Source organism: Fundulus heteroclitus, chromosome 18, assembly GCF_011125445.2.
Source record: "Fundulus heteroclitus isolate FHET01 chromosome 18, MU-UCD_Fhet_4.1, whole genome shotgun sequence".
Classification (NCBI taxonomy): Eukaryota; Metazoa; Chordata; class Actinopteri; order Cyprinodontiformes; family Fundulidae; genus Fundulus; species Fundulus heteroclitus.
In genome coordinates this window covers 3,468,897-3,496,582 of record NC_046378.1, presented here as the reverse complement: position 1 = coordinate 3,496,582, position 27,686 = coordinate 3,468,897, and the positions used below count along the sequence as shown (strand labels likewise).

General features: G+C 40.2%; 1 protein-coding gene across 6 annotated transcripts in view; it reads right to left on the bottom strand.

The window, feature by feature from the left end:
- Window positions 1-27,686, bottom strand: part of LOC105926762 (chloride channel protein 2) — a 178,177-nt gene that overhangs the window by 97,010 nt on the left and 53,481 nt on the right. For 3 of the 6 annotated variants that reach the window (XM_036149738.1, XM_036149739.1, XM_036149743.1), the window contains exons 3-4: window positions 15,402-15,452; window positions 91-222 (exon numbers count right to left, since the gene is read on the bottom strand). In XM_036149738.1, coding sequence (XP_036005631.1) covers window positions 91-222; window positions 15,402-15,452 — 183 coding nt within the window. The remainder of the gene's footprint in view (window positions 1-90; window positions 223-15,401; window positions 15,453-27,686) is intronic. The other 3 variants (XM_036149740.1, XM_021316865.2, XM_036149741.1) reach the window with 1 other exon arrangement.

Sequence of the window (27,686 nt, the reverse complement as noted above, 5' to 3'; positions counted from 1 at the left end):
ACAAGGCCCTTATTAATGTTTCACTCGAGCGTCAAATCAGACAAGTAGAGCAATCTTATAAAAGAAAAAAAACCTTCTCTCTTCCCTTACCTTGAAGGCAGATGGCTATGCAGAAGTCTACTACCCAGCTGACGAGGGCCATGACCAGCCCAAGCAGGATTAGGAAGATCCAGTCCTCCCCGACCCGTGAGATCAGGAATTTCTGGCAGCGAACTGTGCAGACTGTAGGAAGACAAAATAACATGTTACCAAGCAGCATTTCCCAGATTGTAGCTGCATTTAAGTCCAGGAGTGGGTTGATACTGAAAAAGAGCATTTTGGCTTCAGGTTCCGGGGTCAATATGCCGACATTTTAGACAAGCAGCTCTCCCGGAAAAAAAAAATAAAAGAGAAAAAGCCCATTGCCTGTGGTAAATGCTGATAATGTCAAGATGGAAAACCATAGGAAAGGCTGGAAACGCTAAACTAAGCAGAGTCGAAGAGCATCTGGAGCTAGCATTGGAGCGAATTGTATCGAAGACGCCACTAACGGAGGAGCTCATACATGAAACAGAGCAAGTACACGAGAAAATGTCAGAGTTGGTAGGTATTGTGTGGGAGATAAGGGAATTTAGATGCGAGACGGTAAATAGCCTCAACAACATCAAGGAAGACCTTAGAAGGATGAACAGCAGAATTGATGAAGCAGAAAGACGAATTGGAGACACAGAGGAGCGGATGCAAAGCATTGAGGAAGTGGCGTGTGAACTCCTCAAACTTCAAAGACAGCTACAGGACAAATAAACTGACCAAGAAGGGCGGGACAGGAAAGATAACATTTGATTGCACGGAGTTAAAAAGGGTGCCAAAAACGGGGCTAAGTCCATGAGCAAGTTTGTGGAAGGCTTACTCCCAGAAAAGGTAGAATTACCACCAATGGAGCACTAGAACCCAGCCCACCCAAGGATGCACCACCAAGATCAACAATAGCAAAACTTTTAAGCTACAAGTGTAAAGAGGACATTATCAAGAAGGCTTGGGAGAAAAAAAAGGTTTTCTTTTTGATGGTCAAAGAGTCTATGCTGACCATGACTATGCCCCTGATGTAATGGAAAGAAAAAAGGAATATGCAGAAGCAAAGAGAGTTCTGAGAGAGAACAAAATCAGATTTCTGCAAAGTTTCAAGTTTTCTACCAGAGAGGAACCTGCCTCTACAATTCAGCAGCAGTAGCAACTAAAGACATGGTCATCAGAGGATTTTGGCTTGGCATCATCAAACCAGCAGAGGATCCCATTGAGAAGATGGAATGTCGGATGTGGCGCTCCGTCCAAGGAGAGCGCAGTCAGAACCAGGCAGTCCTCCACACTGGGATACAAGGAGAAACTGCTGGCTTTTAGAAGATCCACAGAGACGTCCCAAGTGTAAGCTCATCTATCTAAAGTACCCAACTGGCCATATCTGGTACATTATGGGACAATAGAAATTTCTGCTTCAACATTGTTCCCACAAAGGAAGGATGTGGATAATGTGGATAAAATTATGTTTCCAGCTGTGGACAAGAGTCTTTTAAAAGATAATTATCTTCTTTAAGTACAAGTCGGGGTTTTGTTTTGTATTGGGATTCAATTTTTTTACAGATTGGACTGATTGACAGGGCAGTTTTAGGTCATGAGGGGTCCAGGGACATTCCCTCCAAGTTGGATTTGAGCTCAGAAAAGGTTAGAGTCTGTAAGACCTCAGTTTTGGAGTTCATAAATGTTCTTTGTTATTTCAAATTTTTTTTGTTCACAAAGTTTGGTTGTTGTAGCACAGAGGCTGGAATACAAATGGCACAAAACAAAGCTTAAAAAAATGGTGTCACTGAATAATCATATCAAGATAGCCTCCTATACTGTTAATGGTTTGTGTAGCCCAATTAAAAGAAACAAAGTGTTGAGCAAAATGAGGAAAGAAGGAGTAGGGGCACTTTCTTTTGCAGGAGACCCATTTAACAGACAAAGAATGAAAACTTGAAGAGGAATGGCTATATTCAGGAGTTTTCATTATCGTACAAATCAGGCCATAGAAGGGGAGTTCTCATTTTGATTTCAAAGGTAATTAGTTTCCAAACAATTAAGGTAATAAAATATATAGAGGGTAGATATGTCTTGCTGGTGGGTAGACTAGAAGGTGAATTAGTTACTTTATAAAATATTTATGCCCCTCTGGGTTCAGACTGGTTTTTCTTTAAACATGTCTTTGATCTGGTGACAACATAAGGAGACGGGATGCTTATTGGAGGAGGTGATCTAAATCAAAAGCTTAATCAACAATTTAACTCATCAGGAAGAGCTCAGCAGAATAATGCAATCACCAAAAAAAAAAAAAAAAAAAAATCAGGGAAATATTATCACAGCTTGGAATATCAGACATATGGAGAGAACTTAACCCCACTAAAAGAGATTATACCTATAGTTCGGCCCCTTATTCTGTGCATTCAAGGATTGATTATTTTTTAGTTTATACAAGGAATATGTGTAGAATAGAAGCCTGTGATATTGGAGTGATGGACCGGTCTGATTACTGTCAAATATATTTAAAGATTACACAACAACTGTTTGAAGACTGAACTCTGCTAACTGGAAAAATTAAGGGGGTGATTAAAAAGGAGATTGAGGAATATGTGGAACAAAATGATAATGGGGAAGTATCTCCATTAATTTTGTGGAATGCATATTAATCATTTATGAGAGGAAAAATGATTACTAGAGCTGCATATAGGGAAAAAAATAAACAGGAAATGCTTAAAAGTTTACAAACGGACTTAAAAAGACTGGAAAAAGAACAAAAAACAATTGGCGGAAATAAAAAAAAAGAAGGCAGAGATTAATGAGTTTTTAGGAACTATAGGAGACGCACAACCTCATGAATCAGGATCTTCATAGATACCTACAACTATGACATTATTTAGGACAAGAAACTAGAAAAGGGAATCTAGAATCAACATGGCCAAGCATCATAAAGGTTATAATTGAAGCCTATAAGTCAATGATGGAACGAAAAGCTATTTCCAAATTGTATAAGATTCTGGAGGACTTGAAAGCAAACAACACTGAATATGTGAAAGCAATATGGGAGAGGGAAGCTAATATTGAGGTGCTAGGGAAGGATCACAACAAAGTTGATATCAATGGAAAACCACAAATTCATTAGTTTGGAGAGAGTATGGCTGGAAGAACACAATAAGGTATTTTGCGACTCTGGCACAGATGAAAATATGGAGATACCCAATGCTGGCGATCTTGTGGTGCCATAAAACAGATAATTTCCCAATGTTCTGGGGTTGCCCCTTAACAAAGCAATACTGGATTGAAATAGAAAGAGTAATTGAAGAGGTGTTCAAAACTAAAATCTCAATTCGATTTGAAATTATGCATCTTCACACCATCTGACAAAATGCAAAAAGTTCAAGCATTTGAACACGTTTGCAAAGCACGAGTGTAGGACCAATGGTTACATATACTGCTTTAAGAACTAATTCACCCATGGTACACTGTACAAGACAAACAAGATTACTGATCATGACAGAGAAATACAGGCGTCTCATGAGGGCGTGCTTGCACAGTAAGGTTTATGCTGCCTAATTTCTAAACCAGGGCTTCTCTTTTGTCCTCTGCAGAAAAAAAGCCCTGACATTTCTTTCAGCAGATTTTCACTTACCTAAAAAAATTCCACTTAGACTCCTTTAGTAGAAGAAGATGGCAAAATCAATAGTCTGAGTGCAGCAGTATTCATAATTTATTACAACTATTGCTTCTTCTTTAGCTCCCTGAGCTGAACAACTCTGCTTAAATTCTGTCATTACTTTATTACCCTGTGCACTGTGATCCTGAATGGAAACATTAAATGTATGTTATCGTTTCAGATAACATACATTTCAGCATTCAGCGATGGGAATTTTTTTCCCAAAACTGGCCCTTTTAAGTCCCGTTACTTTCCATAAGAATATCAATGATGCATTTATTCTGTCAAACCCAAAGGATGCAGTAGAGCTGCATGATGTTAGAAAAAACACATGGTTTCCATACAAGTGCTGAATATTGCAATTCATCACAATCTCCACCACTCTCCCTGAGCAATAGTCCATGAAAATCTAGATCAGGTCATCCCATCAAATGAGTAGTCCTTTCTGATTAGGATACTGCCAGCATGGATATTGTCAAATATTGTGCAACTCTAGCACTGTGATCCAAAATAACTACTTGCATATTATTTGATGTAATTTAAACAGATTATTTTCAGTCAAAATATTTATGTATTGGGATGAGTGACATGTTCAGGGATTCCCCTAACATTTTTTTTCTGAATTATATGCATTTCTTTTCCGTATGGCATTCATTCAGCAGGTGAACGATGGTGGGGTCGTCATGGGAGTTTGGATGTCCAGTCCACACATCTGGAATCTGCTCCCCGCACAGCCCCTGGACTGTATATTTTATGAGGGAAGCTGTATGTGATGCAAAGAAAGCTTTTAAGGACCATCTTGACCCTGTGTGACCAAAGCAATAGCTGTGTCAGTATTCTTGCAGATAGTCAGATTTGGCCCCCACTGCAGGTTGGACTTCACCGGGGCTGGCCCATTTGGGGCATTCAGACATGTTCTCAGCCCTCGCTGCAGGAAATGGCCATGGAGACTCCTTAGGATGTGCCATAGCAATATCTCTAGGTGTATGGAGAGTTGTTTTTTTTTACAGCTACGGTATGTGACAATAAAGCAGAAACTGATGGGAAGAACAAGCAAAAACATTTAAAGGTGCTGTGCATCCAATCATTGTGTTTGAATGACAGACTGAGGAGAAGGAGGGAAGGGACAGCAGATGAAGGGGTGAGAAAAAAGATGCTGCAGGGATTTGAAAGAAAAACACAGCTACACATACGTGCACACATTCCCCAATTAACACCCTGAGCTGTGAACTGAGGTGTCTAACACACACACACACACACACACACACACACACACACACACACACACACACACACACACACACACACACACACACACACACACACGCTGTGAGAAGTGCTTCCACTATCACACAGATTTGCCTTTGCTTTCCATCACTCCATCTCCACTTCTGTGACAGATCAGAGGAACAGGCCTTGTACATGTGTATATTTAGACTTATGGGTAGTGTGAGTGCACGCGTGCACGCTTGTGCGTCATCTCACCCACGGGCCGTCTGTGTTCCTGGACCCCTTCTGTCATCCAGTCAATGTAACAAAAGTGTGTTTGTGTGTCTGGCAGTATGCGCGCATACAGGCTTGGCTTCCTTGTGCTTCTGCAGAGTGTTTATGTGCACGTTTCCAACATCAAGTGTAATTTTGGCTCTTTGGAGGTGTAATTTAGTTAGCCTACTGTGCTGGTATTGCTTGATGGCTTTTTTCTGAGCAAGCACAGAAGCACAGCAGTCCTGCAGACTAGTTGCTGCCTTTATTCTTCATGGCATGCAATAAGCAGCATGCTGCTTCCCGGTGACTCTTATCGCCTGACTCCCGCTCCATTCCCTTCATCCATCTTTTCATCACATTCAACCTCTGACTTGGCTTCTAATCTCATCTCTCCCTCTCAGGTCTTTTCTGAAGCTCTTCACTCATCCTTTGCACGCTCTTTCCTTTCTCTGCCCTTCTTCCTTCTATTCCTCTTTATTCTTACATGCCCACTTGCTCAGTCTCTCCTCACCAAGAGACATAATGCCCACAAACCTGCTGAGACTAATTTAGGTTGCCTTGGATACCCGGTGCATCAAGCTCCTCAGTCTGACATTAGGGAGCCACATTAGAGAGCGGCCATGCGTCACTCCTTTCTATACATTGTTTGCCAATTAATCACAAACTATGGCTGCACTAAAACTGCTCCAATCAAACATGACTTTAAAAGGGCTTTCAGAAAATCAGGAAGTCAGAGGGAATTGAAGAGGCTTGGTGTGCAGAATTTTTTTATTTTTTTTTTATTTATTTTTTAATAATTTCTAGGTGTATATAAACAAATCCTAGGGCTGGGCGATATGGCTTAAAAGTTAAATCTCCAATTGGATTATACCAAATCCAATTAATTAAATCTTTTTCTCCCTCTTTCATTTCATAAAAACAAATTAGAGAAATTCATTTTTAAAACATGCTTTTATTTCAATCATCTGGGAAAATATAAAATGTTTGCTGCTAGTGCTATTACACACTGAGCTAGACATGAGCATACATCTAAGAAAAGGCTTCACTTCACTTGTGTAACTTCAAACTAACTTGCGCCTCATCTTAAGAGTATTCTGATGATGTATGTTTCTTAAAAATATATTTAACACTGCAACCTATTACCTAAATAATTCCCCCTTTTTATAGGGCAAAGTTTCTAGGAAGCCCAAGGAGCGCATTGGCAAAAAATAAAAAAAAAATATTTTCCCAAAATTGAAATCTTTATAAAGTGTAAATTTAAATGAATCGATAAAATCAATTTACTGCCGAGATCCAATTTAAAATTTTGTGATTTAAGCTAAAAAAGGAGGCTGAGCTGACCGAAGCCCCATCACCAGGAAGGAATTCTGAGCAATGGAAAGTGTAAAGACGGGGAACACTGAATAAAATAGAAAAGTGTATTAAATTAAACATTTGTGTGACTTCTGAATACTTAGATGAACAGCAGCAGACTGGTTTTGTGTGTCTTTTTGGCAGAAAAAAAAACATGTCAGGACACCAACACTGGTCCCATCCTGCTGTGATAGTACCGTGAAAATGAAAGGAAAAGCAGGGCCAACACTCTCACACCGCTGAAGAAAAGCACCACCGCTGCAGAGTCCTCTTTATCGCTTCCACATAAAACCCAATTCTTCAAATCACCCCCCCTCATGTATTATGCAAGGTGACAGCCTTCTAAGGGTGTATGGAGGTAAAAGGCTGACCATTAATACATCAATTTTGCTTGGTCATGGCAATGAGGCATGCTCCCTCTTCGTGTCTATGTGGCTCCACATTCATTAGGAAGCTTCACGCGGGAGGCAGAGATTCAATTAGAAACGCCTCGCTGTGTTTAAGACCACCTGCTTAATTAGATCAGAAGGAACACAGACAGACAAATGTGACCATGCCGATCGTTTGAGTTTTAAATGCCAATGCTGACCGATTCAGGATGGACTCAATTAAAACTGATGCTTGCCGTCAATAACTGCACACACACATAATTAAGTTAAAGGTTTTTCATAAGCTCTCCAATTATTTGGAGGATTTATACAAAGCGTCTCAACTTTGCTGCATCAGATTTTGCATCATCTGTGTGCAAGTGAAAAAAATTAAGCAGATGAAGACAAAATATGTGCGAAAGAGGCCTGGGCGATTTACAGATAACAAAATTTACCACAATAACAGACGTCATTTTGCCATTTAAAATAATTAAAAGTAGTTTTTTTGCCGTGTATAGGTAGGCTATGGTCCTGTCCCTTTAAGAATCTGCGCTACGTGTACAGTATGTAGTCACGTGACTCCATTCCACCCAGTCTGTAACAAGAAGTGAAAGACACGGTAAGGTTGAGAGAATGAAGGAAATTTCGAATGCTGAAGCAGCAGCAGAGGTAGAGCTGGTGGAGGAGGAAGAGGAGCAGCTATTAAGTACTTTGCAGCCACATCTGATCTCTGGTTCAGTGGCACGATGGACCCGTATGTTAGTCTGACTGAACATTATATCAATGATGAATAGAAACTGCATACTAGAGTCCTTAAGACGGCATCATTTCCAGCTGCTACGGGGGAGATGGTTGAACCAGGATTAAGCACGATGCTGTCTGCATGGGATGTCAAGGAAGAGGCCCTTGTCGGCATTACTACTGACAATGGCACAAACAGAAAAGCTGCTTAATTCAATAGATGGATACAGGTACAGTGTTTTGGGCACAGGCTACACCTGGCAATCAGTAAGTGTGCACAGCTTAATGGAGTTATCTTCGTTTAAGGCTGACCACAGGCACAGCCACTCCATAGGGGTTGTTATCATTTTATTGTTAACCTATATGTCCTGTTAGGGAATTTGTAGTTGGGGGGTACATCATTTGACATAGTATAGCTGGCATTGTCCAGGGGAATCATGCCATCATTATAACTGGCTGTTAAGTATTTTGGGGGTGGGGTTTGGAGTTATTAGTGTTATCGGCCATTGATCGTTACTGAGGTGAACTGCTAAATACATCATGAAACTATCCCAGATTTTGGGCTTCAGAGATTCGGAGAGTCATGATTCTACAGTGTGAGTATTAAATGGCATAATCCAGGTGTATTAATAAATCTTCAGGAAAAACATTAAAGTTTAAAAATCTTTGAAAGTGGTCTATAATGTTTTGGTTACAAGAGCCCAGCTTGGTCAGCGGTGTTTAAAGATTTCACCTCTTTAAAGCTTCCTCCGGACATAGCCCGTCCTGAATAAAACAAGCATTAAATCGTATTTCAGTCGAAATGACTAATTCTGTAATCAATTCAATGCAGAACTCGGGGGTGGGAAGAAAGGCAACAAGTGAAAATTGAGATTAAGAAATAAAGGAAAGCGCTAAAGCTTACATAACAAATTGGCCCCTACGGACGAGAAGGAAATGTCGTGAAAGAAATAAAAATAGAAAACTATGAATCAGTAAATGTTTACTCTGCTACTTAATGAGACCATCGTCATCCCTGTGCTCCCTCCAAATGCAACATCTCTGTCTTGCGCTCCCATCTCGTTCCCCCAACTCGTCTAGTGATTAATCCCTCTATCCATTCCTCCTGCGCTCCTTCCTTCGTGTTGATGTGTTCTCTATGCTAATAAGATGAAACGGGAGGGGATGCTTATGTAAATGTTCTGTAACAGCCCTTGCGTCGGTCCCCAGCGAGCAGCCAAAGCGTCTCGTCTCGCGCTCAATCACTCGCCGAGTAACGACTGTTGTGGCACCAATCTTATGGCTACGGTACAATGTCTGCCTAATGAGGTGTAATGGTGTATCTGTGCGCACACACATGTACCATCCCAGACTGGAGGCTGGGACAAATCAGCCAACTTATTATACATAAACAGCTTGGGTGTCCTTTATTTGCAGGCTTTGGGGGTGTGTGTTTAAGTTGTCTGCAGGAGGGTAACGTTAAGACCTAGGCAGCAAACTGTTTTCTCTCTCTACTTAAAGCCCAAGCAGGGTGGGGATGACAAATATCTTGCAATTAACACTAAAGATGTTTTCAAGAAGTAAACAGAGTTTCTGTTTTGGATTCTAATTCTCATTACAGGAGGATTATCGCGTACCAAACATCCGAGGCTATAATGAAAGTTTCAATCACTGAATTTGTTTGTTAAAGCAGTGCGCTTTAACACTTCTGCATAACTTCAAACATAATTTGTAATATTTTAATTCGACATTCACTTTTGTGCCTTCATGCGCTCTAGATCAGACTACACCAACAGGGCAAGTTTGGTGCATAGGAGGAGGTGTGGCCATTGAGATGGTTTATGTTATCTGGTATTCTGGTTATTGGGCTGCAGTCAGCATCAGTAAGGGTCTGCACTTCTTCAAGCATCTTCCTGCATCTTCATGGTCTCCTCACAGTGTCGTCTGGAGAAGCAGGGGGGGTCTTCTTTGTTCCGCCCCCCTTAAAATGACTGCCTCACTGTGTCCATCTGAATGGACCCAGTTTTGTGAGAGGTACATGCTGCTCAAAAACCCTTTGATATTCAAAGACAGAAAGGCTTTTCATCTATGCCATTAGATGGTCAGGAGATTATGAATGCCTGACAGAAAATGACAAGAACCTACATTTAATCCAAGATTTTGACTTTAGCACAATAGTCTCAAAACTTTAAAGAGTTTACTAACAGCCTATTTGAGTTTAAATGGAATTTTGAAAAATTGGCCTGTTCCATTTTTGTATCTTCCTCCATTTTCATCTTTCTGCATTTTACAGCTCCAATAACAACCCTGGGTACCAACCATCAGCACAAAATCCAAATACTTGTAGTTATTTTTTTGGATTTTGGGTAACACTTTACAACAAGGTAGACACAATTTGATTAATAAGGAAAGCCTTGGGAACTAATCATGCACTAGTTGGTAGTTAACCAGTACTTGCTGGTTACCACACAGGCCAGCCTTATTAGGGGACTACTGGTTTGTTACCAACGAAACAGAGGCGAAATCCTCCATGTGGGTTCTGAATAAACCCTCCACCCAAACCTGTTTCCCAGTGATTACTGATGTTATTGGATTATATCTTTAGTAAACCTATTAATCAGAAATTGTATACAGTTGTACTGCTGTCATCTTAACTATGTCTGAGTAACACTTACTGAGTACTAAATCATTTCCTGGCTATTATTTTGTTAACTTCATGTAGTGAAACATCATACCAAGTACTTACTGAGGAACCAACCTTTACAGTACCAGACCACCAATCATTACTCAATCAGTACCTCACTATTATCCAATAGTAACCATTACCTCTTTGAACTCTTACAAATAATAGCCATCTTAAACTGATCCGTTAGATCAAATTTATATGATATAGTACTGGCTAATAAGGTTGGGCTGTGTGTTCCCTAGTAAGTACTGGTTAACTACTCAGTGTGTGATAAGTTCCCAGGGTGCTCCCTAGTAGTTAACCAAATTTTTGTGTATCTTATTGTAAAGTTTTACTGGATTTTGATATGGAGTATATTCCATATTATCTGGAGCAAACATAATCACACTGGACACACAGAGACTGTCATTCTGCCTCTTATAAAATAGCTCTTTTTTATTACATTTTTCCCGTTGCTTCAGGTCACACAATATTCCTGCTTTTTATTGACAACCTTGTCTCCATTTATTTGTAGGAAACCAGTTGAAAATGATTGGTTATTCTGCGTGTGCCTTGTCTCTTAAAAATCTGTTTAGGATCCATCGGGGAATGTGCTTGAGAACAGAAAAACATTTCAAACCCTAAAATATTACTTTGAAAGAAGGATTTTCTTCCTCTTTTGCCAGAGGCAGTGGTTCAAATACAGTAATTTAAAATCCATTACAGTTAGAGTTGACCTATGAGCTTTAGACCATTTTAAAAGAGTATGACTGAGTTATAATACCAAACTTGACCAGTTCAAAATTACATTAATCAGGATGGTGATATTGTCTTACTTTTGTTTAGGTCCATCTCTGTCTAGATGTATCTGCAGAGCAATAGAGTTTCACTGTGTTGGTTCACGGTTTAATTCATGTTCTGTTTTAACATATCTAACAAAACACTGACTTTATCCGTCAACTACGGTAAGACAACATTGAGCCTTAGGGTCATCTGCCCTTTGGCTACAGTTACAGATTGATTACACTATTCAGAAGCACGATTCTGCTGTGTCTGAACAAAAAGAGCAGGAAGCACAACAGCAATGGAGTGGGTAACATGAAGTTTCCCCCTGCAGCTGCAGCACTATTGATCCTTGTGTGCAGTTTGCAAACGCTTATAAAACTAAATAAATAAAGCTTAGTTTAAATGTCCTTGACTGCAGGCCTGCTACAAACTGCTTCACAAAAACAGATCACAGGAGCTCCAGTTAGCACCGATCAATTCATTCATTTTGTCCATCCGTCAGACGCCTATGCAATGTGCTTTGAGAAAATTATAAGTGATCAGAACTATCCAGATATTCTTGCAGATGAACAGATCTGTTTTTTTTTTAATAGTGCTTAAATATACAGGAATTTGTAGAACCTCCTTTCTCTGTGAGTCCAGCTACCAAGTTTTAAAGGTTGAACGCCTGGTAGCTGTCTCTGCCAGCTTTGCATGTCTAGATACTCCTTTTTTTTACCCATTCCTCTTAGCTCAAGCTCGGTCAGATTGGCAGAAGAACATCTGTGAGCGTCAATTCAGATCCCTCAAGTCTCGTCAGATTCAAGACTGAACTTCCATCTGAACTCTGACTGGGTCATTCTTGATACAACCTATGCAATTGTTGCTCATGCTAGATTTGATGTTTTTCTGCCAAAAGGAGATCCCTTAATTATTTTAGGCTTGGAATATAAATATTTATATACAAAGAGATTACCAGATTTACTAATTAGGTGACTTCTGAAGTCACTTTGCTATACTGGATTTTATCCAGGGGTATAAGAATAAAGGGGCTTAGTACAAAGCATTGGTGCATCTCTGTTGCTTTTTAAACTCTGAGCAAAAGCTCTGAACCTCTTCCTTTAAGTCATTGATTAATCTTTCGCTGTCAGCCTCACATAAACACAAGATCAATATAATGGTCCTTACATCACCCTTAATGAATGCATTAGGGTCTTAGGCCAACTGATTTTTTCCCTTCTTTCCATGAAGTCACTTCTCTTCTGTCTCCCCTGAGTCTCGGGAAATGACAACAACCAGCTTTCCTCTGACCCTTTGATTCCTGAGGTGGCCTTCTTTCCTCGGGTGGCGATTTGGTAAAGATCAATAACTAGAAATCAAAAAGGCACAAATCAACTAAATTGCAGGAACCGTTAATTTCAGTACATATTCAGTCATTTTACTATAGAGTTTTCATGTTGTTATGATTAGAAGATGAATCACAGAAACAAGCTACCACTTGATGCGATAAACGTGAACATGTAGACATTTTACTGAGCATTAGTAACAGGAAATACTATTAATCACTGAACAGACAGACTGTCTCAGGGGTGATTATATTATCACCTCTGCATTGTATAGTCATGATAAAAAGCAAATACCTCATCCGTTGAGTGTACGGATTCATGCACGGGAAGGCTTTGATGGGGTCATTGCAACACCTTGGTTTTATTTTCCAGGAACTGCGTCGTACATTTGTTACTATAGTTTGGGATCATTGTCCAGCTGGACGACCTACAACTTTATTTACCCACACAGCTAATTCTGGAAAACTCTGGTTTACAGAAGGGCTCGTGTTGATGCCGCCCTGGGCCCGTGGCTGCAGTACTAGCCCAACTCAGAGTCCCTGTTCTTAGATTGATCAAAAGCACCTTTAAAGTGATTGGCCCAGATGCTACAAACTCTTTAGGAACTCTCCTTCATCTTCATGGAAATCTTACCAGCAACTAACTTAAGAAGTCTTTAAATGGACTTCATCATTCATCACGACCCATCCCAGATAGTTTATTTGAAAATCAAATAGTCTGGTTTGAGGCTAAACTTGATGGACATTTAAAGCAGGGAAGATAGGCGACACTCTTAAATATTGTCAATTTATGGGTCTTTTTTCCCCATTGTGGAATAATGGACTCCTAATCACATAGAAATTGCCTTAAAATAGTATCCCAATTACTAGAAGACTTGGTCATATTTCTAAGATCATTGCTGAGCTCTTTCCCTCCTGGCATGGTGTTAACTTTATGGAGTAATTTTATTTATTTTTTTAACCGTGCACCTAGTGGGCAGGTATGTGTGTGTAGGTTAAATTTATTAGAGAATTATTAATCTCCCTCTTGTGTGTGTATGGCTTAGAGAGATCTCACATGAGAGAGGTAAGTCGTTTCATTTCCTGGAAAGCAGCCCGGTGAACCAAAAGCCACAGGATGCATTGCCGACTCTCCCCAATGCTCCTCTCATTCCCTCTTTTCTGCCCCTCTCTTTCCATCTCCATTCATTTCATCCGTCTCCTCTTCAGACTTCTGCAATCAACTCCTCCACTCATCTCTTTTCTTCCATTTCCTGTGTTAACTTTTCCACCTCTTTCCATCTCAAATCTTACTTCTATTACTGCTCAGCATCCGTTCATTTCTCCAGCTTTCTATAACGCTATAGTTTGTCCTTTTCCTACCCTGCATAAACACACACACACACACACACACAGCTCTGACATCGCAGAGTCAGCACTTCCTCCCTGCAGTCCTCTGCAGACAGAAGTGTGCTGATTTAGACTTTTATACGCTACCGTAACTAGTCTTAGAGCCAATCTACAGCACACCCAGTACCTGCACTATCGTTCAAAAGTGACAGGATAATCCATATCCTATGTATTTATCTAGCACTGTTCTAATCTAGCACTGTTTTTATATATAAAAACACTGAACTAGCACATTGCACAACATACTAGTAATGAAACAGAAAACAAGGAGAAACACAAATGTTGAAATGTATATGCACTTTTTCATTCCTACTAACCTTTCTCACATTATGTAAAGTTAAAACCATAAACATCAGGGTATTTTAATGATTTTATCTGAAAGATCAAAACTATTTTCAAAAAACGTAAGTGGATGAAAACAGGATACAGTTTAATTTTTTAAAAAAAAAGCTCTGAGAAGGGTGGCTTAAATATTTCTTCAATGCCATTTTGTAATTTATTCTCAGAAGGCATCAGAAGTTTGTTAGAGAACATTGGTGAACATGAAGACTTAGGAACACAGCTGGAATGTCAGGAAGATAGTTGCAAAGAGATTTAAAGCAGGATTAGGTGAAAACAATGACACTTCTCCAACATCTCTCCAAGCTCAGTTCATCATCTAAAAATGGAAAGCGTATCATCCAACTGCAAACCTATCCACCTGTTTGCCTGAAAAGAAACATTGAGTGAGGAGAGCCTCAGAGAAGCAGCCAAGAAGCCCATGTTAACTCTGGAGGAGCTGCAGGACCATATAGCTCAGGTGGAAGAATCTGTTACCAGGACAACTTACAGTTTTGGACTTTAAAAATACTTTGTTTCTAAAAAAGATTTTTATAAAAGTATAATTTTTGCTTCCTCTTCACAAAATGCTCTCCTTTGTGTTAATCTGTTTAAAATCTTAAACAAAATACACTGAAGTTTTGGGTGTAATAAAACAATATATATATGTATATAAATAAAGAGTGTAATGGAGTATGATCACTTTCACAAAGTGTAGCTGTCAGACATGAGGAAAAAGTAATTGATCATCATTGTTTACAGCCCAGCTAACCACAAGGGTTCCTTCCCTCTTTCCTATACACACAAACACACACAAACACATCAAGATGTTGTTTATGACTCCACATTAGGGCTGGAGGCGAGCAGTAATAAGACCAGGCTGGTGGAGTTAGTTTTTTTTCTGACACAGCAAAATAGTAATGTTAGGCATAGTGAGTTTTTTTTTTTTTTTCACGTTGGTTGTTGATTAATAAGAAGCCACAAGTCTGCTGTGTTTCGGGGCTTCGTTATGCAGCATTATCAAACTTTATTCCTGCATTGAGACAATCACCGATGTTCAAGTCTGCAGAGTTTTTTTTCTATTATTAAGCATGAGGGGGATTAGCACATCACAAAAGCACTGGAAACTGTTTGCAAGCATTACAGCAATGCAGCAACATTTAACGACCATTTAGTATGGATTATTGAAGGAGCAGCAGTGCAGCTGTAGTAATAAAGAGATGAATTTCAGGACTCAGTTTTTAGTTGATGGGGGCAGACTGGGAATAACACATTTCGTTGTTTGTTTACCAGAGATAAAATCCTGGGCTGGGGCCTCCAGAACATACGGGTACCCTGACCCTGGAGAACAGACAAACCATATAAAAAGTGTTACACAATGTACAAAGCAGTTTGGGTATATGCACTTTTTCCTCCAAGACCCCATTTTTTCCCCCATTTCATCACTGCATGGAAAAGTAAACTACATAATGTCATCACTTTGTGATGGATGTAGGGCATGTTTACACACACCAGCTCAACAAATGCAAAAACTAAACCGGGAAGAGTGAGGGGGCAATACGAGCCCAAAGACATCCAAGATTCATGTTGAGATGTTTATACGAGGCACCGGAGGATAAACAGGGAGAGTCTGAAAAGAAAGGATGGAAACCAGGAGAAGATTTCATTGGCAGCCTCTGTAACCATCGTCTTTTACTTTGTGGCAGGATCAAGTTTGCAGTGGTCTGCAAAAGTATTCCAACCCTCTGACGTTCTTGCAGGGGTAGGTATAGCTTTAATGTTTTAATGCATTTTATTTTATTTCATGTGATAGACCAACACAACATTTAGAGGGTCAAATGAGAATGATCTGCGTATTTCAAACTTTTCTGACAACAAAGCATCCGTAAAGAGTGGCATGCATTTGTATTCAGCCCCACTAAGTCCTGTAGAACCATCTTTCACTGCTAATACAGCTGTAAGTCCTTTGAGGAAATTTGAGGAAATGGCTCAAGCTCAGTCTGATTGAACAGAAAGCATCTGTGAGCAGCAATCTTTAAAGCCCACTAAAACATAAATATGATTATCTCTAAGCCAAGCGATAGTGGCTGATCTGCTGAAAAGCAAACCTCTACCCCAGTCTAAAGTCTTTCCATAGGTTTCTCTCCAGGACTGCCATGTATTTAACGACATCCATATTTCCCTCAGCCCAACAGCAGCATCCCCCCAGCAGGATGCTGTCAGTCCGGTTCACGGAGGGGGATGGTGGTTTCAGGGTGTTCAACCAAACATAATGTTTAGCATGTTGTCCAGTTCTGCATCGCATATGATGTTTCAAACACAAAAGCTATCAAATAAAACATGAACGTTTTGGGTAGAAATGAAAGTTCAAGGTGTATGAGCACTTTAGCAAGTAACTGGAGGACCTGCTCAAATATTGCCCCGATAGAAAAAAGCAGAAAAGCAGTGCTAATCCTTTTGAACTGCATGCTATCTTCATGAAGAACTGAGAGACTGAGGCGTGATTAAAGAATGGCACTCCAATATGAGACTCGCTGATGCATGCTAACAATCACCTGCGGATGTTTGGATTCCACACATTAAGCCAATTGACATAAATGTGAAGGCGGTGCTGGAATAAATTACAGTTTGATCACAGACTTGTGACTGGCTGCTATTAGGCCCTTCACAACATCAGTCCATCACTGCACGGTTATTATAAATGCAAAACACAGCAAACGGATTACTTTTACATGTTATGTATTTTGACTTAAAGTTGCCTTCGTCTATACCTCCCCCTGACGCCGCATATTTTATGAAAAAAAAGAAAGAAAAGGTAAACAGTTTGCACCTTTCAGCCCAGTTTGGCTACAAATCAGCAAAGTATGGGGAACAGGCTCTGGTCTCGCTGAGGATTAGAGAGAAATAAGTCAGAACATCAAACGGGTGGAGCAGCAGGCACACACTAACCCTTACACTTGAGCTTGCAAACAGCCTAAGAAGAGGGATGAGAAAAGGTGATGGACTGTCAGCCAACAGGGAAGCCAAGAGAGCTGACCGGTCGGAGCCAACAGAGAGGAAAAAGTGAAGGAGAGGTTGGAAAAAGAGGGAAAGTGAGAGGGAGGATAATGAGATAAAGGAAGAAGAAACAACAAAGAAATCAGGTTTAATACAAAAAGGTAAAGAAAGGAGGCAATAAAAAAACTGAACCAAGATTTAAAAATGTCGGTAGCAAAATGACTTCTCTGTGGACGTATAATAAACCTTAGTGTTACGTTGAGGACTTGTCCTGTAAAAAGCATGTGCTGATATCACAGCTATTAAAAATTAACGATGGCATTAATAAAACCCTGCCCTGTGTGGATGCAGCAGCAGTAAAGCCTGTCAACAGCAATGAGGTAACCTCATTGGAAAACTGCAGTCCCTCTGCACTGTGGCCCAAACTGCACTTAATCAAAATATCCATCAAAATATGTTTTTACTAAATCTCCTGTCGACTGCTGGAGAAGTGGGCATGCTGCAGTTTGGGCCTCACGCTGTCTTAAAGGGAAAAGCACCACAAGTTGCCTCTGAAAGCTTATTTAATGTGGTTAAACTTTAGATCAATTATTTCTTCACCAGTTTATTATTAAGTTAAAGGAACGATCCAGACACCACCCTTCTTCGTGGCTGCATGCTCCATCTTACCCTGCTCTCCTCACATTATTCACCCCCACAGTCTTGCATTTTTCAAAGTGTTTCGACAGGCTGAGAGGAATTCGAACTGGGTGCAGCATCATTCTTTAATACAGCTCCCAATGGCTTTAGAAACTCAATGACTTTGGCAACCTAGTGAGTTTCACTGGTGACGGCCGTCGGGATGGATGGTCTAACCTCGTAGTCCATGTCGAGAGATGATAGATGTCCAAAAGAAAGAGCCAGACTGTTGTCAGCAGCAACATGTAATCTACTCAGGATAGGTTCCCTGCAGCAAACCAGAACACAGCAACAAGCTTTCTGGTTTGTGTATATATATATATATATATATATATATATATATATATATATATATATATATATATATATATATATATATATATATATATATATATATAGACACAAACACACTCATACATTCCAAAAATACAGTTTTACTAATTAAAATTTAGCAATGAAAGTAGGACACCCTGCCATAGTGATGTCTAAGGTTGGGCCTCATGGGACGGTTTCCATTACATGTCAACACACCTGAATTAAATGACTGATTCATTACCAGGCCCCTGGATGCTTCCTTTACTGCTACTGTTCAAGTGTCCACATGCTATGTTATTGCAATTTAACCCCAAAAAATTTGATTTTATTTTTAAACAGGAATACCAAATACTTGCATTTTCTTTTTTATGCATTTCTAATCCTCATAAAACATGTTTAGGTAGTTAATCCAGTTGATTAATTGTTTTGTCTTTTATCCACGCGTTAACGGCGTTTTACGTCCCTAAAAACTAATGATTCTTTTTTCCCCATCAATTAAATAAAAACTAAAAAAACAACAACAAATGATTCTGAAAACTTCGGCCTAAGTGGAAATTTCTAAAACTGGTTTTGAGCCTGTGTGTGTATATGACAAGACAGAGTTTAAGGGTTCGGTGCATCACCTCGCTGACGTCACATACAGTATATGCAGCCATCGTTATTGACTTGGCCATACAACGGAGTGACAAATTAACGCCGTCAGAGAGGAGCTGATATCTACGTTGTTTTTGTGACTGATCGTTTACAATATGAGTCTAATCAATGTTAACCTGGACAAATTCACTAACCTACAGCAGCTCTGGTCATTTATTTCCAAAGAATTTTCTGTCTTCACCTCAATATCGAGACTTCAAAGTAAAAGCATACATGGGACATTATTAAAAAGTACAGCTGGTTCTGAGGCCTTTTGTCTGTTTTTACAAGCACAGCTGCTCCAACACTTTGACACGCAAAGGAGAAAAGTGCTTGGAGGTCAGATATTTCACACAGGCACAATGCTGTTCGGCATTGCTTTTATTTTGAAGGACTCTGACTGGCTGGCATAGGTTTTAGCTTTGCGGTACATGGCCCCCTATGCGTCTGGCATGTTTCAAACAGCGGTCAGTGGTGAATTTATTCAAGTTTGTATGGGTGAAAACTGAGTACGATCTTTTTATAAACGATGTGGGGGAGATACCAGTTTTTATAAATACCCTGCTATGTGTGTACAAGGCCTAAGGCTTCTTTTTTACACACCTTTCATGAAAGTTAAAATAGTGAAGTCTGTCTGAATCACTTAACAATAGAAAAACTGTAGGCCCCAAAACAACATTCAGGGGATTCTGGAGACCGTTTCATGCAACCAGTTTCATGCAACCAGAGTGAGCTACTCCCGTAGAAATTTGTAAAGTTATAGTACGTGACGAGGCCCCTTTCAGTAAGCAGCGGCCTCTGTGTATATTCCCAAGAAAATGTAGGTCCTTAGTTCAACTTTGAGATTTCCAACAGACTCATAGCATCGTCAAAGTCAGCATGTTTCACAAAAGAAGCTGAACCCTTTATAGAAGAAAACTTTGCTGTCCTTACCGGTATATGCTAAAAGTCTTACTCTCTCTTTTATTCATTCTTTTTATGGGCTATTACAGCACTAGTGGCAAATTTTTTACAAAGTAGGCTGACAGGAAAGGGAGTTTAACAGAGGGGGAAAGACATGTGTTAAAGGACCTCAGGCCGGAATCGAACCCGGGAGGACCAAGCCCTCCATATAAGGGTTGTGGTCACTACCACTGGCATCGGCGCACGCCCCACTCTCTCTATAAAGATGAGCTCCTCACATCACTCAGCATAGAGAAAATACTGTTTTTTTATATTTTGGAAGTCACTGATAATAAAAATAGCTAATTTTGAATTGTCTTACATTAGTAACAACTCCCACACAAACTGGCGTTACTATAATCCAGTAGTACATAGGTAATGTATGATTATTTTATGTTTGAGACTAATATAAAAGATGAATAGAGAAATCAAATTGTTTTTTCTTTGTTTATATTTCAGAACCCACCATCATCGATTAATGTTCATTATTTCTGCTATGACGTTAATACAAATTCCACCCAGTGAGATACATGACCCAATCATAAGAGGTATTCATGTTCATGGAACAGTGACAGGACACAGTTATTCACATCATGCATTTAACTGTATGCACATTAATTTAAGTATTTTTTATGCCGTAGGGTAACTAACGGCTAAAATGCAATGGACAGAATAACAACCCTAATCTGTCATCAATGTAATCTTTAGCAATACAGATGTGTTTTAATTCAAATAAACATTTCTCATGAAAAACAACCCAAATCACACACACTACCCACCAGTCTTAATCCACCTGACTGAGGGAAAGCTAATGCTTTGGCAGGGTTTCCGCTGTGGAAAGGAAACCCGATGTAGGCTGCAACCACCTTGGGACAGTTGTGCAAATGTTACACATGACATCACCACGTGATTGGTCCCAGCTTTAATGGGTGCCATCTTGGCTCCACCGGCCATCCCAGAGGTAGCAAAATCTAAGTGAGGCAATTTACCCGGCAGAAACTTTTCAGTGTGCTGACAAACCAGCTGGACCTGGGCCACAATCTGTGTAGTAAAAGCAATGTAACAGCAGCACACACAACCACACACAGCTCAAGTGTCAGAGTATCAAATATTGATCAGGCTCCAGTCTCCTTGGTTACTTGATATATTAAAGTGAAAGTTCCACTAACACCTGTAACACACACACACACTGCAGTGAAACCCTGCATGCATGCGACATGTCCTGTTTCCTGGACTTGGCTGGTCTGAATGTGAATGACGTCTGAATGCTCCCGTCATGCGTCATCATGGAGCTCGACAATCCCACACATTAACAAAAACACGTGGCTCCTGTAGTGTTTAAAAGCCCGCTGAATGCACATGGTCAGGCAGAATGTGTTCTTCTATCACAGGTCAGAGTAATACCGCAGGACAACCTGCTGATCAACTTTATCAATGATCTACTGTTACAGTGATGAAAACAGAAAGAAGACCATATAGAGGTGTAACGGGACAACAACAACGGAAAACAGATTGAAGCAAACCAAAAATGTACCAATTAGGAGAAACAAAGAATGACAACTATAGAACTGACTGGAGATTGGGTTTGATTTTTTTATTTAAAAAAAATCATAGGTGGTATAGCCGATGGATGGCGGTTATAACAATAAAACCATTTGAAAATGGTTAATGTTGTTTAGAAAGATTCTGCAGACATTTGAGAAGCAGTTGGAACCTCTTTGAGATGATTTGATATTTAGACAACCTAGTGTTGTCCATAAAATGTTGCTGTAGTGAAACTCCCTCTGATCCCCACAGTACCACTGTGTTGTTGCATCCCATTTGCTGTGCAGCGTTCTGGGCTGGTTGAATGCTTCAGGCAGCAGGATTTGGACTTCAGCTGATTTCTCTCCAGTATCTGTGAGGTTTACATTCAGCTGGACGTTGTTTCAGGCAAGTTATTCATTTAAGTCCAGTGCTAACTTGCTGTAATAAGACGAAGGTTGTAATAGCTTCCAACACACGAGGTCGGAGCTGCACCGAACTTTGTGTCATCGCAGACCAGCGCTGCTGTGATGTTGATCTTGGTGGGCTTTATGCAAATGGAGCATGTTCCTGTCACATCTGTGCATGGTGGTAGTTTACCTGGTTGACAGGTAACAGTTTGCTCCATTCGATTGTGATGTACGAGCGTTGTCTGAAAGACCGAAGTCTCACTTGTTAGGTGTGAATATGTGTGTCCTTTGAAAAATGTCTGTACCTAGACGTTACATCAGGTGGTTTTTCTGACCTGACATTTCAGTCCAACTCCTATCAGGTTCAAAGAAAGGAAGGTGAAGGAACACGCAGGAACAAAGGAACAGACAGAAGACAGGCGATGAAGGCGAAGAGACAACACGGACAAGAAATGAGATGGATGAACAAAAGCATGTGAACGCCATTGGTCGCTAGGTGCCTGCCGGTCACCATGGCAACATGTGGTACCATGCTGAGCTCGTGCTGACATCACACCTGTTGAGGCAAAATGCGTGTGCGTCGTCTTGGAGCCAATTATATGACATATCAGTGCAAGGTGGATTGAAAGTGAGAGAAGGGGAGAGTCAGGAGACGCAAAACAAAACGGCAGCTGTGTGGATTTCATCACCTCATGGTCACAGCTGCTAACACCGCGCATTTGTGTGTGTTGCATCTGGGAAGCTGGGCACGGATGAGGGGGTTAATGTCATCAGCAGTGAACAACAAGCCTGAGAGAGAATTGTTCATGTGGAGTCTGACATGCTTACAAATGTTGGAGGTAACCCCATCTCTCTCATTGTCTCCACAGACAAAGGAAGCAATGAACATGAAGGAGAAAAAAAAAAGCATGGGCTGGTTTCTGGAGTCTAGGTAGGCTAAAGTCAAAAGATATTACAATTTCAAAAACACAGCAATTTATTGTCACATCACCACGAGGGTTTAAATAGCCCTTTATTAGATCTCAGAGGAAGGGCCAAAGTGGGAGGAGTTATCTCCAGCTGTATCGAGCACAGAGTCAGACAGCGTTGACCCTCCCACAGCTGCAGCTATGCACTGCCAGTCAGCTGGCTGAAACAAAGCAGCTAGTTTTACCTCACAGGAAAAACGAGCAAATTGTGTGTAAAGCTGCTGCCGGTAATCTACCTGAGCAGACAGCCTGACTAATATCAACTTTTTAGACTTGCTGTTGCAGTTTTTAATGTTGTAAGAACCAGATTGAATTGACTTTGCAGTAGGGGTGTAACGGTACATGAACACGTACAGAAAATCTCCAATACCACCCTATTGGTTCTGCACACACATATTCTAAATGAAAACACTTTTCTAAAGCTGAACACATGCAGAATGTTTATGTCCAGAGCTAAGTGGACAGAGCCACTGCCTGTTGAGCAACGTTTGAAAGTGACAACAACAACAAAAAACTGGGTGGACTCCAGCTACTACCAATGTCTGCTTTTCAAGGAACGTTAAGGTTCCTTAAGCAAGTACAGTGACATTGCAGAACAAAGAAGGACTGACCAAAGGTTTGTCAGCATTTTGCAACATTTAATTTAAATGTTCACCAGAAACAACTTGAAGCCAAATGTAAACACCACTGGTGCCAGAGAAAATTTAGCTAAGGTCTAGAATGCTCCTAATTTGGATTGCATCATCTATCAAACAACCCCAACGAGATGCAAGTGTTTTTTGTTCTCAAATATCAGTCCAGTCTTATTAAAACCATAGAACAACCTTAATAAAATGTAATCCTTAATAAAATCCTGGCTTTGATGTTTTATAATGTACCCAGACATGTACAACACCTGATTGCCAGGAATCCAAATAATCCAACCAAATCTGTATTGAGTTCTTTACTAGGCCGTCTTTGATGTTTCGAAACATAAAAACTAACATCTTTTTTTTTTTAAATCCTGGTTCTCTACTGATTAAAGTATAAAATAATTATTGTCTTGCTTGATCGAAGCATATGAAACCATGAGTTTAAAACTGAGGCAGGTGGTGTTACACTCCTCCCTAGTGGCATATTGAACTATTCGTTGAGCATTTGAATTGCGCCATCACGGTGAGTTACCTTCAACTGCTGCATGCTGCTTGTGTTTCTGTGTGGATGTTGGCTGAACATTTTGCACACATTCTGAGGGGTGGGGGGTGATTGTAAAACAAAATGTGCTCAAGTCTTCTAGAGCTAGCCATCATGCCTCTTGTGTAACAACTTTTTAAATCTGGTATATTTTGCAATCTCAAGCCGTCCACTTTTAAAACAAAAGTGCAAAAATTGTGAAAAAATAAAACGTCAGATCTGGTTTTCAAGCTGAATGATTTTCTCAGATAAAGAGATTAAATCCCTCCATAGCATTTAGAAGAATATATAAGCATTCATGTCCAGCATTTGTGAAGGATCCATTGATGAAGTGTGAACAGGTGCTCCCGAATGCACAAGGATTACAGACAGGACACACACTGATAAAAAAAATTAAATAAAAAAATAAATAAATAAATAAACTGCAGAGGAAAAAGAGGCCCTGCCAGGACCCCACTTCTTCCACTTTTCATCTCTGCCGGAGCTCCTCCACCTACCACCTACCGCCCAATGCAACGTTGTAAAGTTCAACGCCGCCCCCTGCTGACTGACAGGTGCACAGCAGCAGCCGTTTCCCCACAGACTGCACCGGCTGGTTGAACAGCCAACAGTTGGTGAAAATACCATATGCTCACTCCTGCGGCACTTGTTTTCCTATTTATGCTCTCCAAATGGAGGCATTGAGGGGGAGAAAACTCATTCAGCTCTGCAGCTCAGAGTAACAACCGGGTTTAATGAGGCCAGACTGTTTCAAGGGAAAACCTCCACTTAATAGCTACCTAAAAAGGGAATGCTTCATTATTTCATTTTTGAATCAACCAGTCTAAAGGTTTAAATTATGAACACATGTTCAAATTTCTGCAAAACTTCTTAAAAAAACAAAATCTACATTACAGCTGCACACTTTCCAAACAAAAGTCTGAACATGTTGGCCTCTTTTAACTTTGTTATTTTTAAATTAGCAGATGTAAAGACCTGAACAACTTCCATGGGGCCATTCACTGAGCAGCATGTATGTATGCTTTAGCTTATTTAACTGTGTCTGTTTCTAATTGCCATCCTTTCAACCCCCAGCTGATGGAGGCAGATGGCTACCCTCGTCTGGTTCTGCTGGAGTTCTCTTCCTGTTAGAATCAGAATCAAGCTAAATTGCCAAGGTGTTTTATCCAAAAAGGAACATATGGCTTCGGTTCCACTTTATTTTAAATAGAGGCATTTTAAGTACAATACACACAAAGGTAATTAGAGATATTTTGTGTGTTCTAGTTTGTAGTTTCTAGTGCATATATACATTTTCAACAACAGAAGAACAAATGGCTGGATAAGCATAATATCAATCTAGGAGCTATAAGTAATACTGACACCATGTGGCTTAAATCGGTACAACAGCTTGCCAATCACAACAATCTAATAGGCTGTTTTTAAAACGGTGTGTGTCACCTTCTGTGAATGTCTACTTCCACAGGACAGGTGTATGATGTTGTATTCCATTTCTGGTCCGCTTCTCTTACTGGTTTCCATGTTTGCAGGCTGCTGCTCATTTGCCAAGATAAAATACCAACTGCTGCGCTCTGTGCTGGGAACCCTGGGAAATCTCCTAAAATTGGCTCAGGAACCAGGGAGTAAACACAGGCCACACTCTGAACCGAAATAGTTCCTGACCGTACCTCTAGGTTTGAAATGAGAAAAATGTGACTCAGACATTGTTGATGAAGAGGACTATTGTTTATAGCAGGGGTCACCAACATGGCCCCCACGGGACCCAAGTAGTCCCCGAGGGCCCCATATGGTGTCCATGAGCCTGCTCTACAATAAGAGCACAATTCCGTTACTCTTCCTGTTTATTCACACTTTTATTTATAAAGATTTAAAAATGACAATATCTATAACAAAGCATTAAAAATGTGGCTATTTTACATAATGTTAAGGTGAAGCTGACTAGATCAAAGGTCAGCCTGTCGTATGACGCAACACGAATGAAGTAGCTCCCAGTTTCAAACAGGCTAGTGACCCCTGGTTTATAAAGAATGTTACTTGCATCCCAGGTGACAAATTAGAATAGTTTAGGTTGATTTTACAGTAAATAAATTACTTATAACTCCTATAAATGTTCATCAGCTTGTCAGCCTGGGGACAGAAACTGTCTCTGTAGCAGCTGGTTTTAACAAATAGCGCTGATCTGAAGATAAAGTCCAAACAGTTTCTGTGCAGGATGTGTGGGGTCTGCAGAGAAGTTAGCCGCCTCTTTTTTCCTGACCCTAGACCTGTACAAGTCCTGGATGGACGGAAGGTTAACCCTGATCATCCACTCTGCAGAGATAATTGTCCGTTGCAGTTTGGACCTGTCTGAATGACGGCAATGACCAGCAGATCCTGTGGAAGGGTGGAAGTCTTCAGTTGCCACAGGAAATAGAGTCTTTGCTGAGCATTCATCCCAACAATGTATGTGTGAGGAGCATCTCCGGTCTCGAGAAAGGGTGGTTCTTAGGAAGCAGAAGTGGCCTAAATGTCAGTAGCCTAAATGGTCATATGAAGTTCACTGGTGTGATGCCTTCTCCTATCCAACCTTCGATTGCTGCACAGAGAGCTTCTCACTTTCCAGGCTGATTAGTAAAAGCACCAAGATGTACAGAAAAAAAAAACATGCATTGATCTGTGGAAATGTGCTTAAAGGTCCACCTCTTCCCACTGTGCCCCCGGGACAAGTTTACCTTTGTACACTCCTCTAGTCTCCTCCCTGGAGCTGCGTGGACAGATGTGCTGCTCCTTTGGTTTTTACACCTTTTCTTCTCCATTTTATGTAGGCCGTTTTGCCGGCCGCTTTATATATGCAGGCAATGCCAGTAAAATGCTGACAGGTGAGTGCATATTAATATAAAATAGATAAAGTAGTAAAATCACCAGTGTTGTGAGTAATAGAGAGCAAATCAAAATGATGAGGATGTAAATAAGGTGTATTGAAACATTTTGATGCTGTGTGACAATTCTTTAAATTTTGCTAAATTTCATCATGTCACATTTCTTAATCCAGTCTAATCTGTTAATTTCTTTGCTTTGATTACTAGGAGCACATTTGTTTTTGTCTTTTTTTTTGTTTCTTGTATCAACCAATCACAGCTCTTAGAAGGCAGCGTCACACATAGCAACAGGGGTAACCACACCTCCTCACTAAGACAAAAATTTCTGTCACCGCCTTTGTCAGAATTGATTTTAGCAGCTATCTGAATCACTCTGAAGCCAAGACTGCTAGGCAGAAGCTCTCTGAGAGGACTCTAAAAATCTTTGTGAATAACGGGCTATAAATCGATTCATTGGACTATGGTTTATAAGACTTTATTTCTTGACTTAAACTAGATTTATTTAGGGAGAAATCAATTAAAATTGACTTGAATTCCGTTAGTCTTTTGTTGAATACAAACTTAACTTATATGGAGAACAATGGATGGATGAAAATTTAGCTTGTTTTCTCCCTGCCTAAAGAAGATATTTTGTGAAAAGGTGCTGTACAACTGAAATTTTAATCATCTCTCTGTTGCACCTTGTGGCTGCCACTACTAACAGTTTAAAAGTACCTGGAACAAACAGAGATGTAGGCTACAGTGGAGAAAGACTAGTTAAGTGGAGTAAAATAGAAATCAAAATTAGGAGTGTAACAATACTTCCAGCTCCCAAGACACTAAATCATTATACACAATTAGCTTGCTGAGAAAAATAGAATTTCAGGATAAAAAATTTCCCAGTTTTCATTAATGTCGGTGTTTGAGCGGTTAATCTACGCAGAACTAATTTAGCCCAGTTATGACCAATCTACATGATGCAGTAATTACCCTGGCCTTAATTTTACCCCCCATCAATCCTGCTCTTTTTTGTTTGTACAAACAAAATAAAAAGGTTGAAAAAAACTCAAACTGTGAGTGGTGTTACACAGCTTAGTG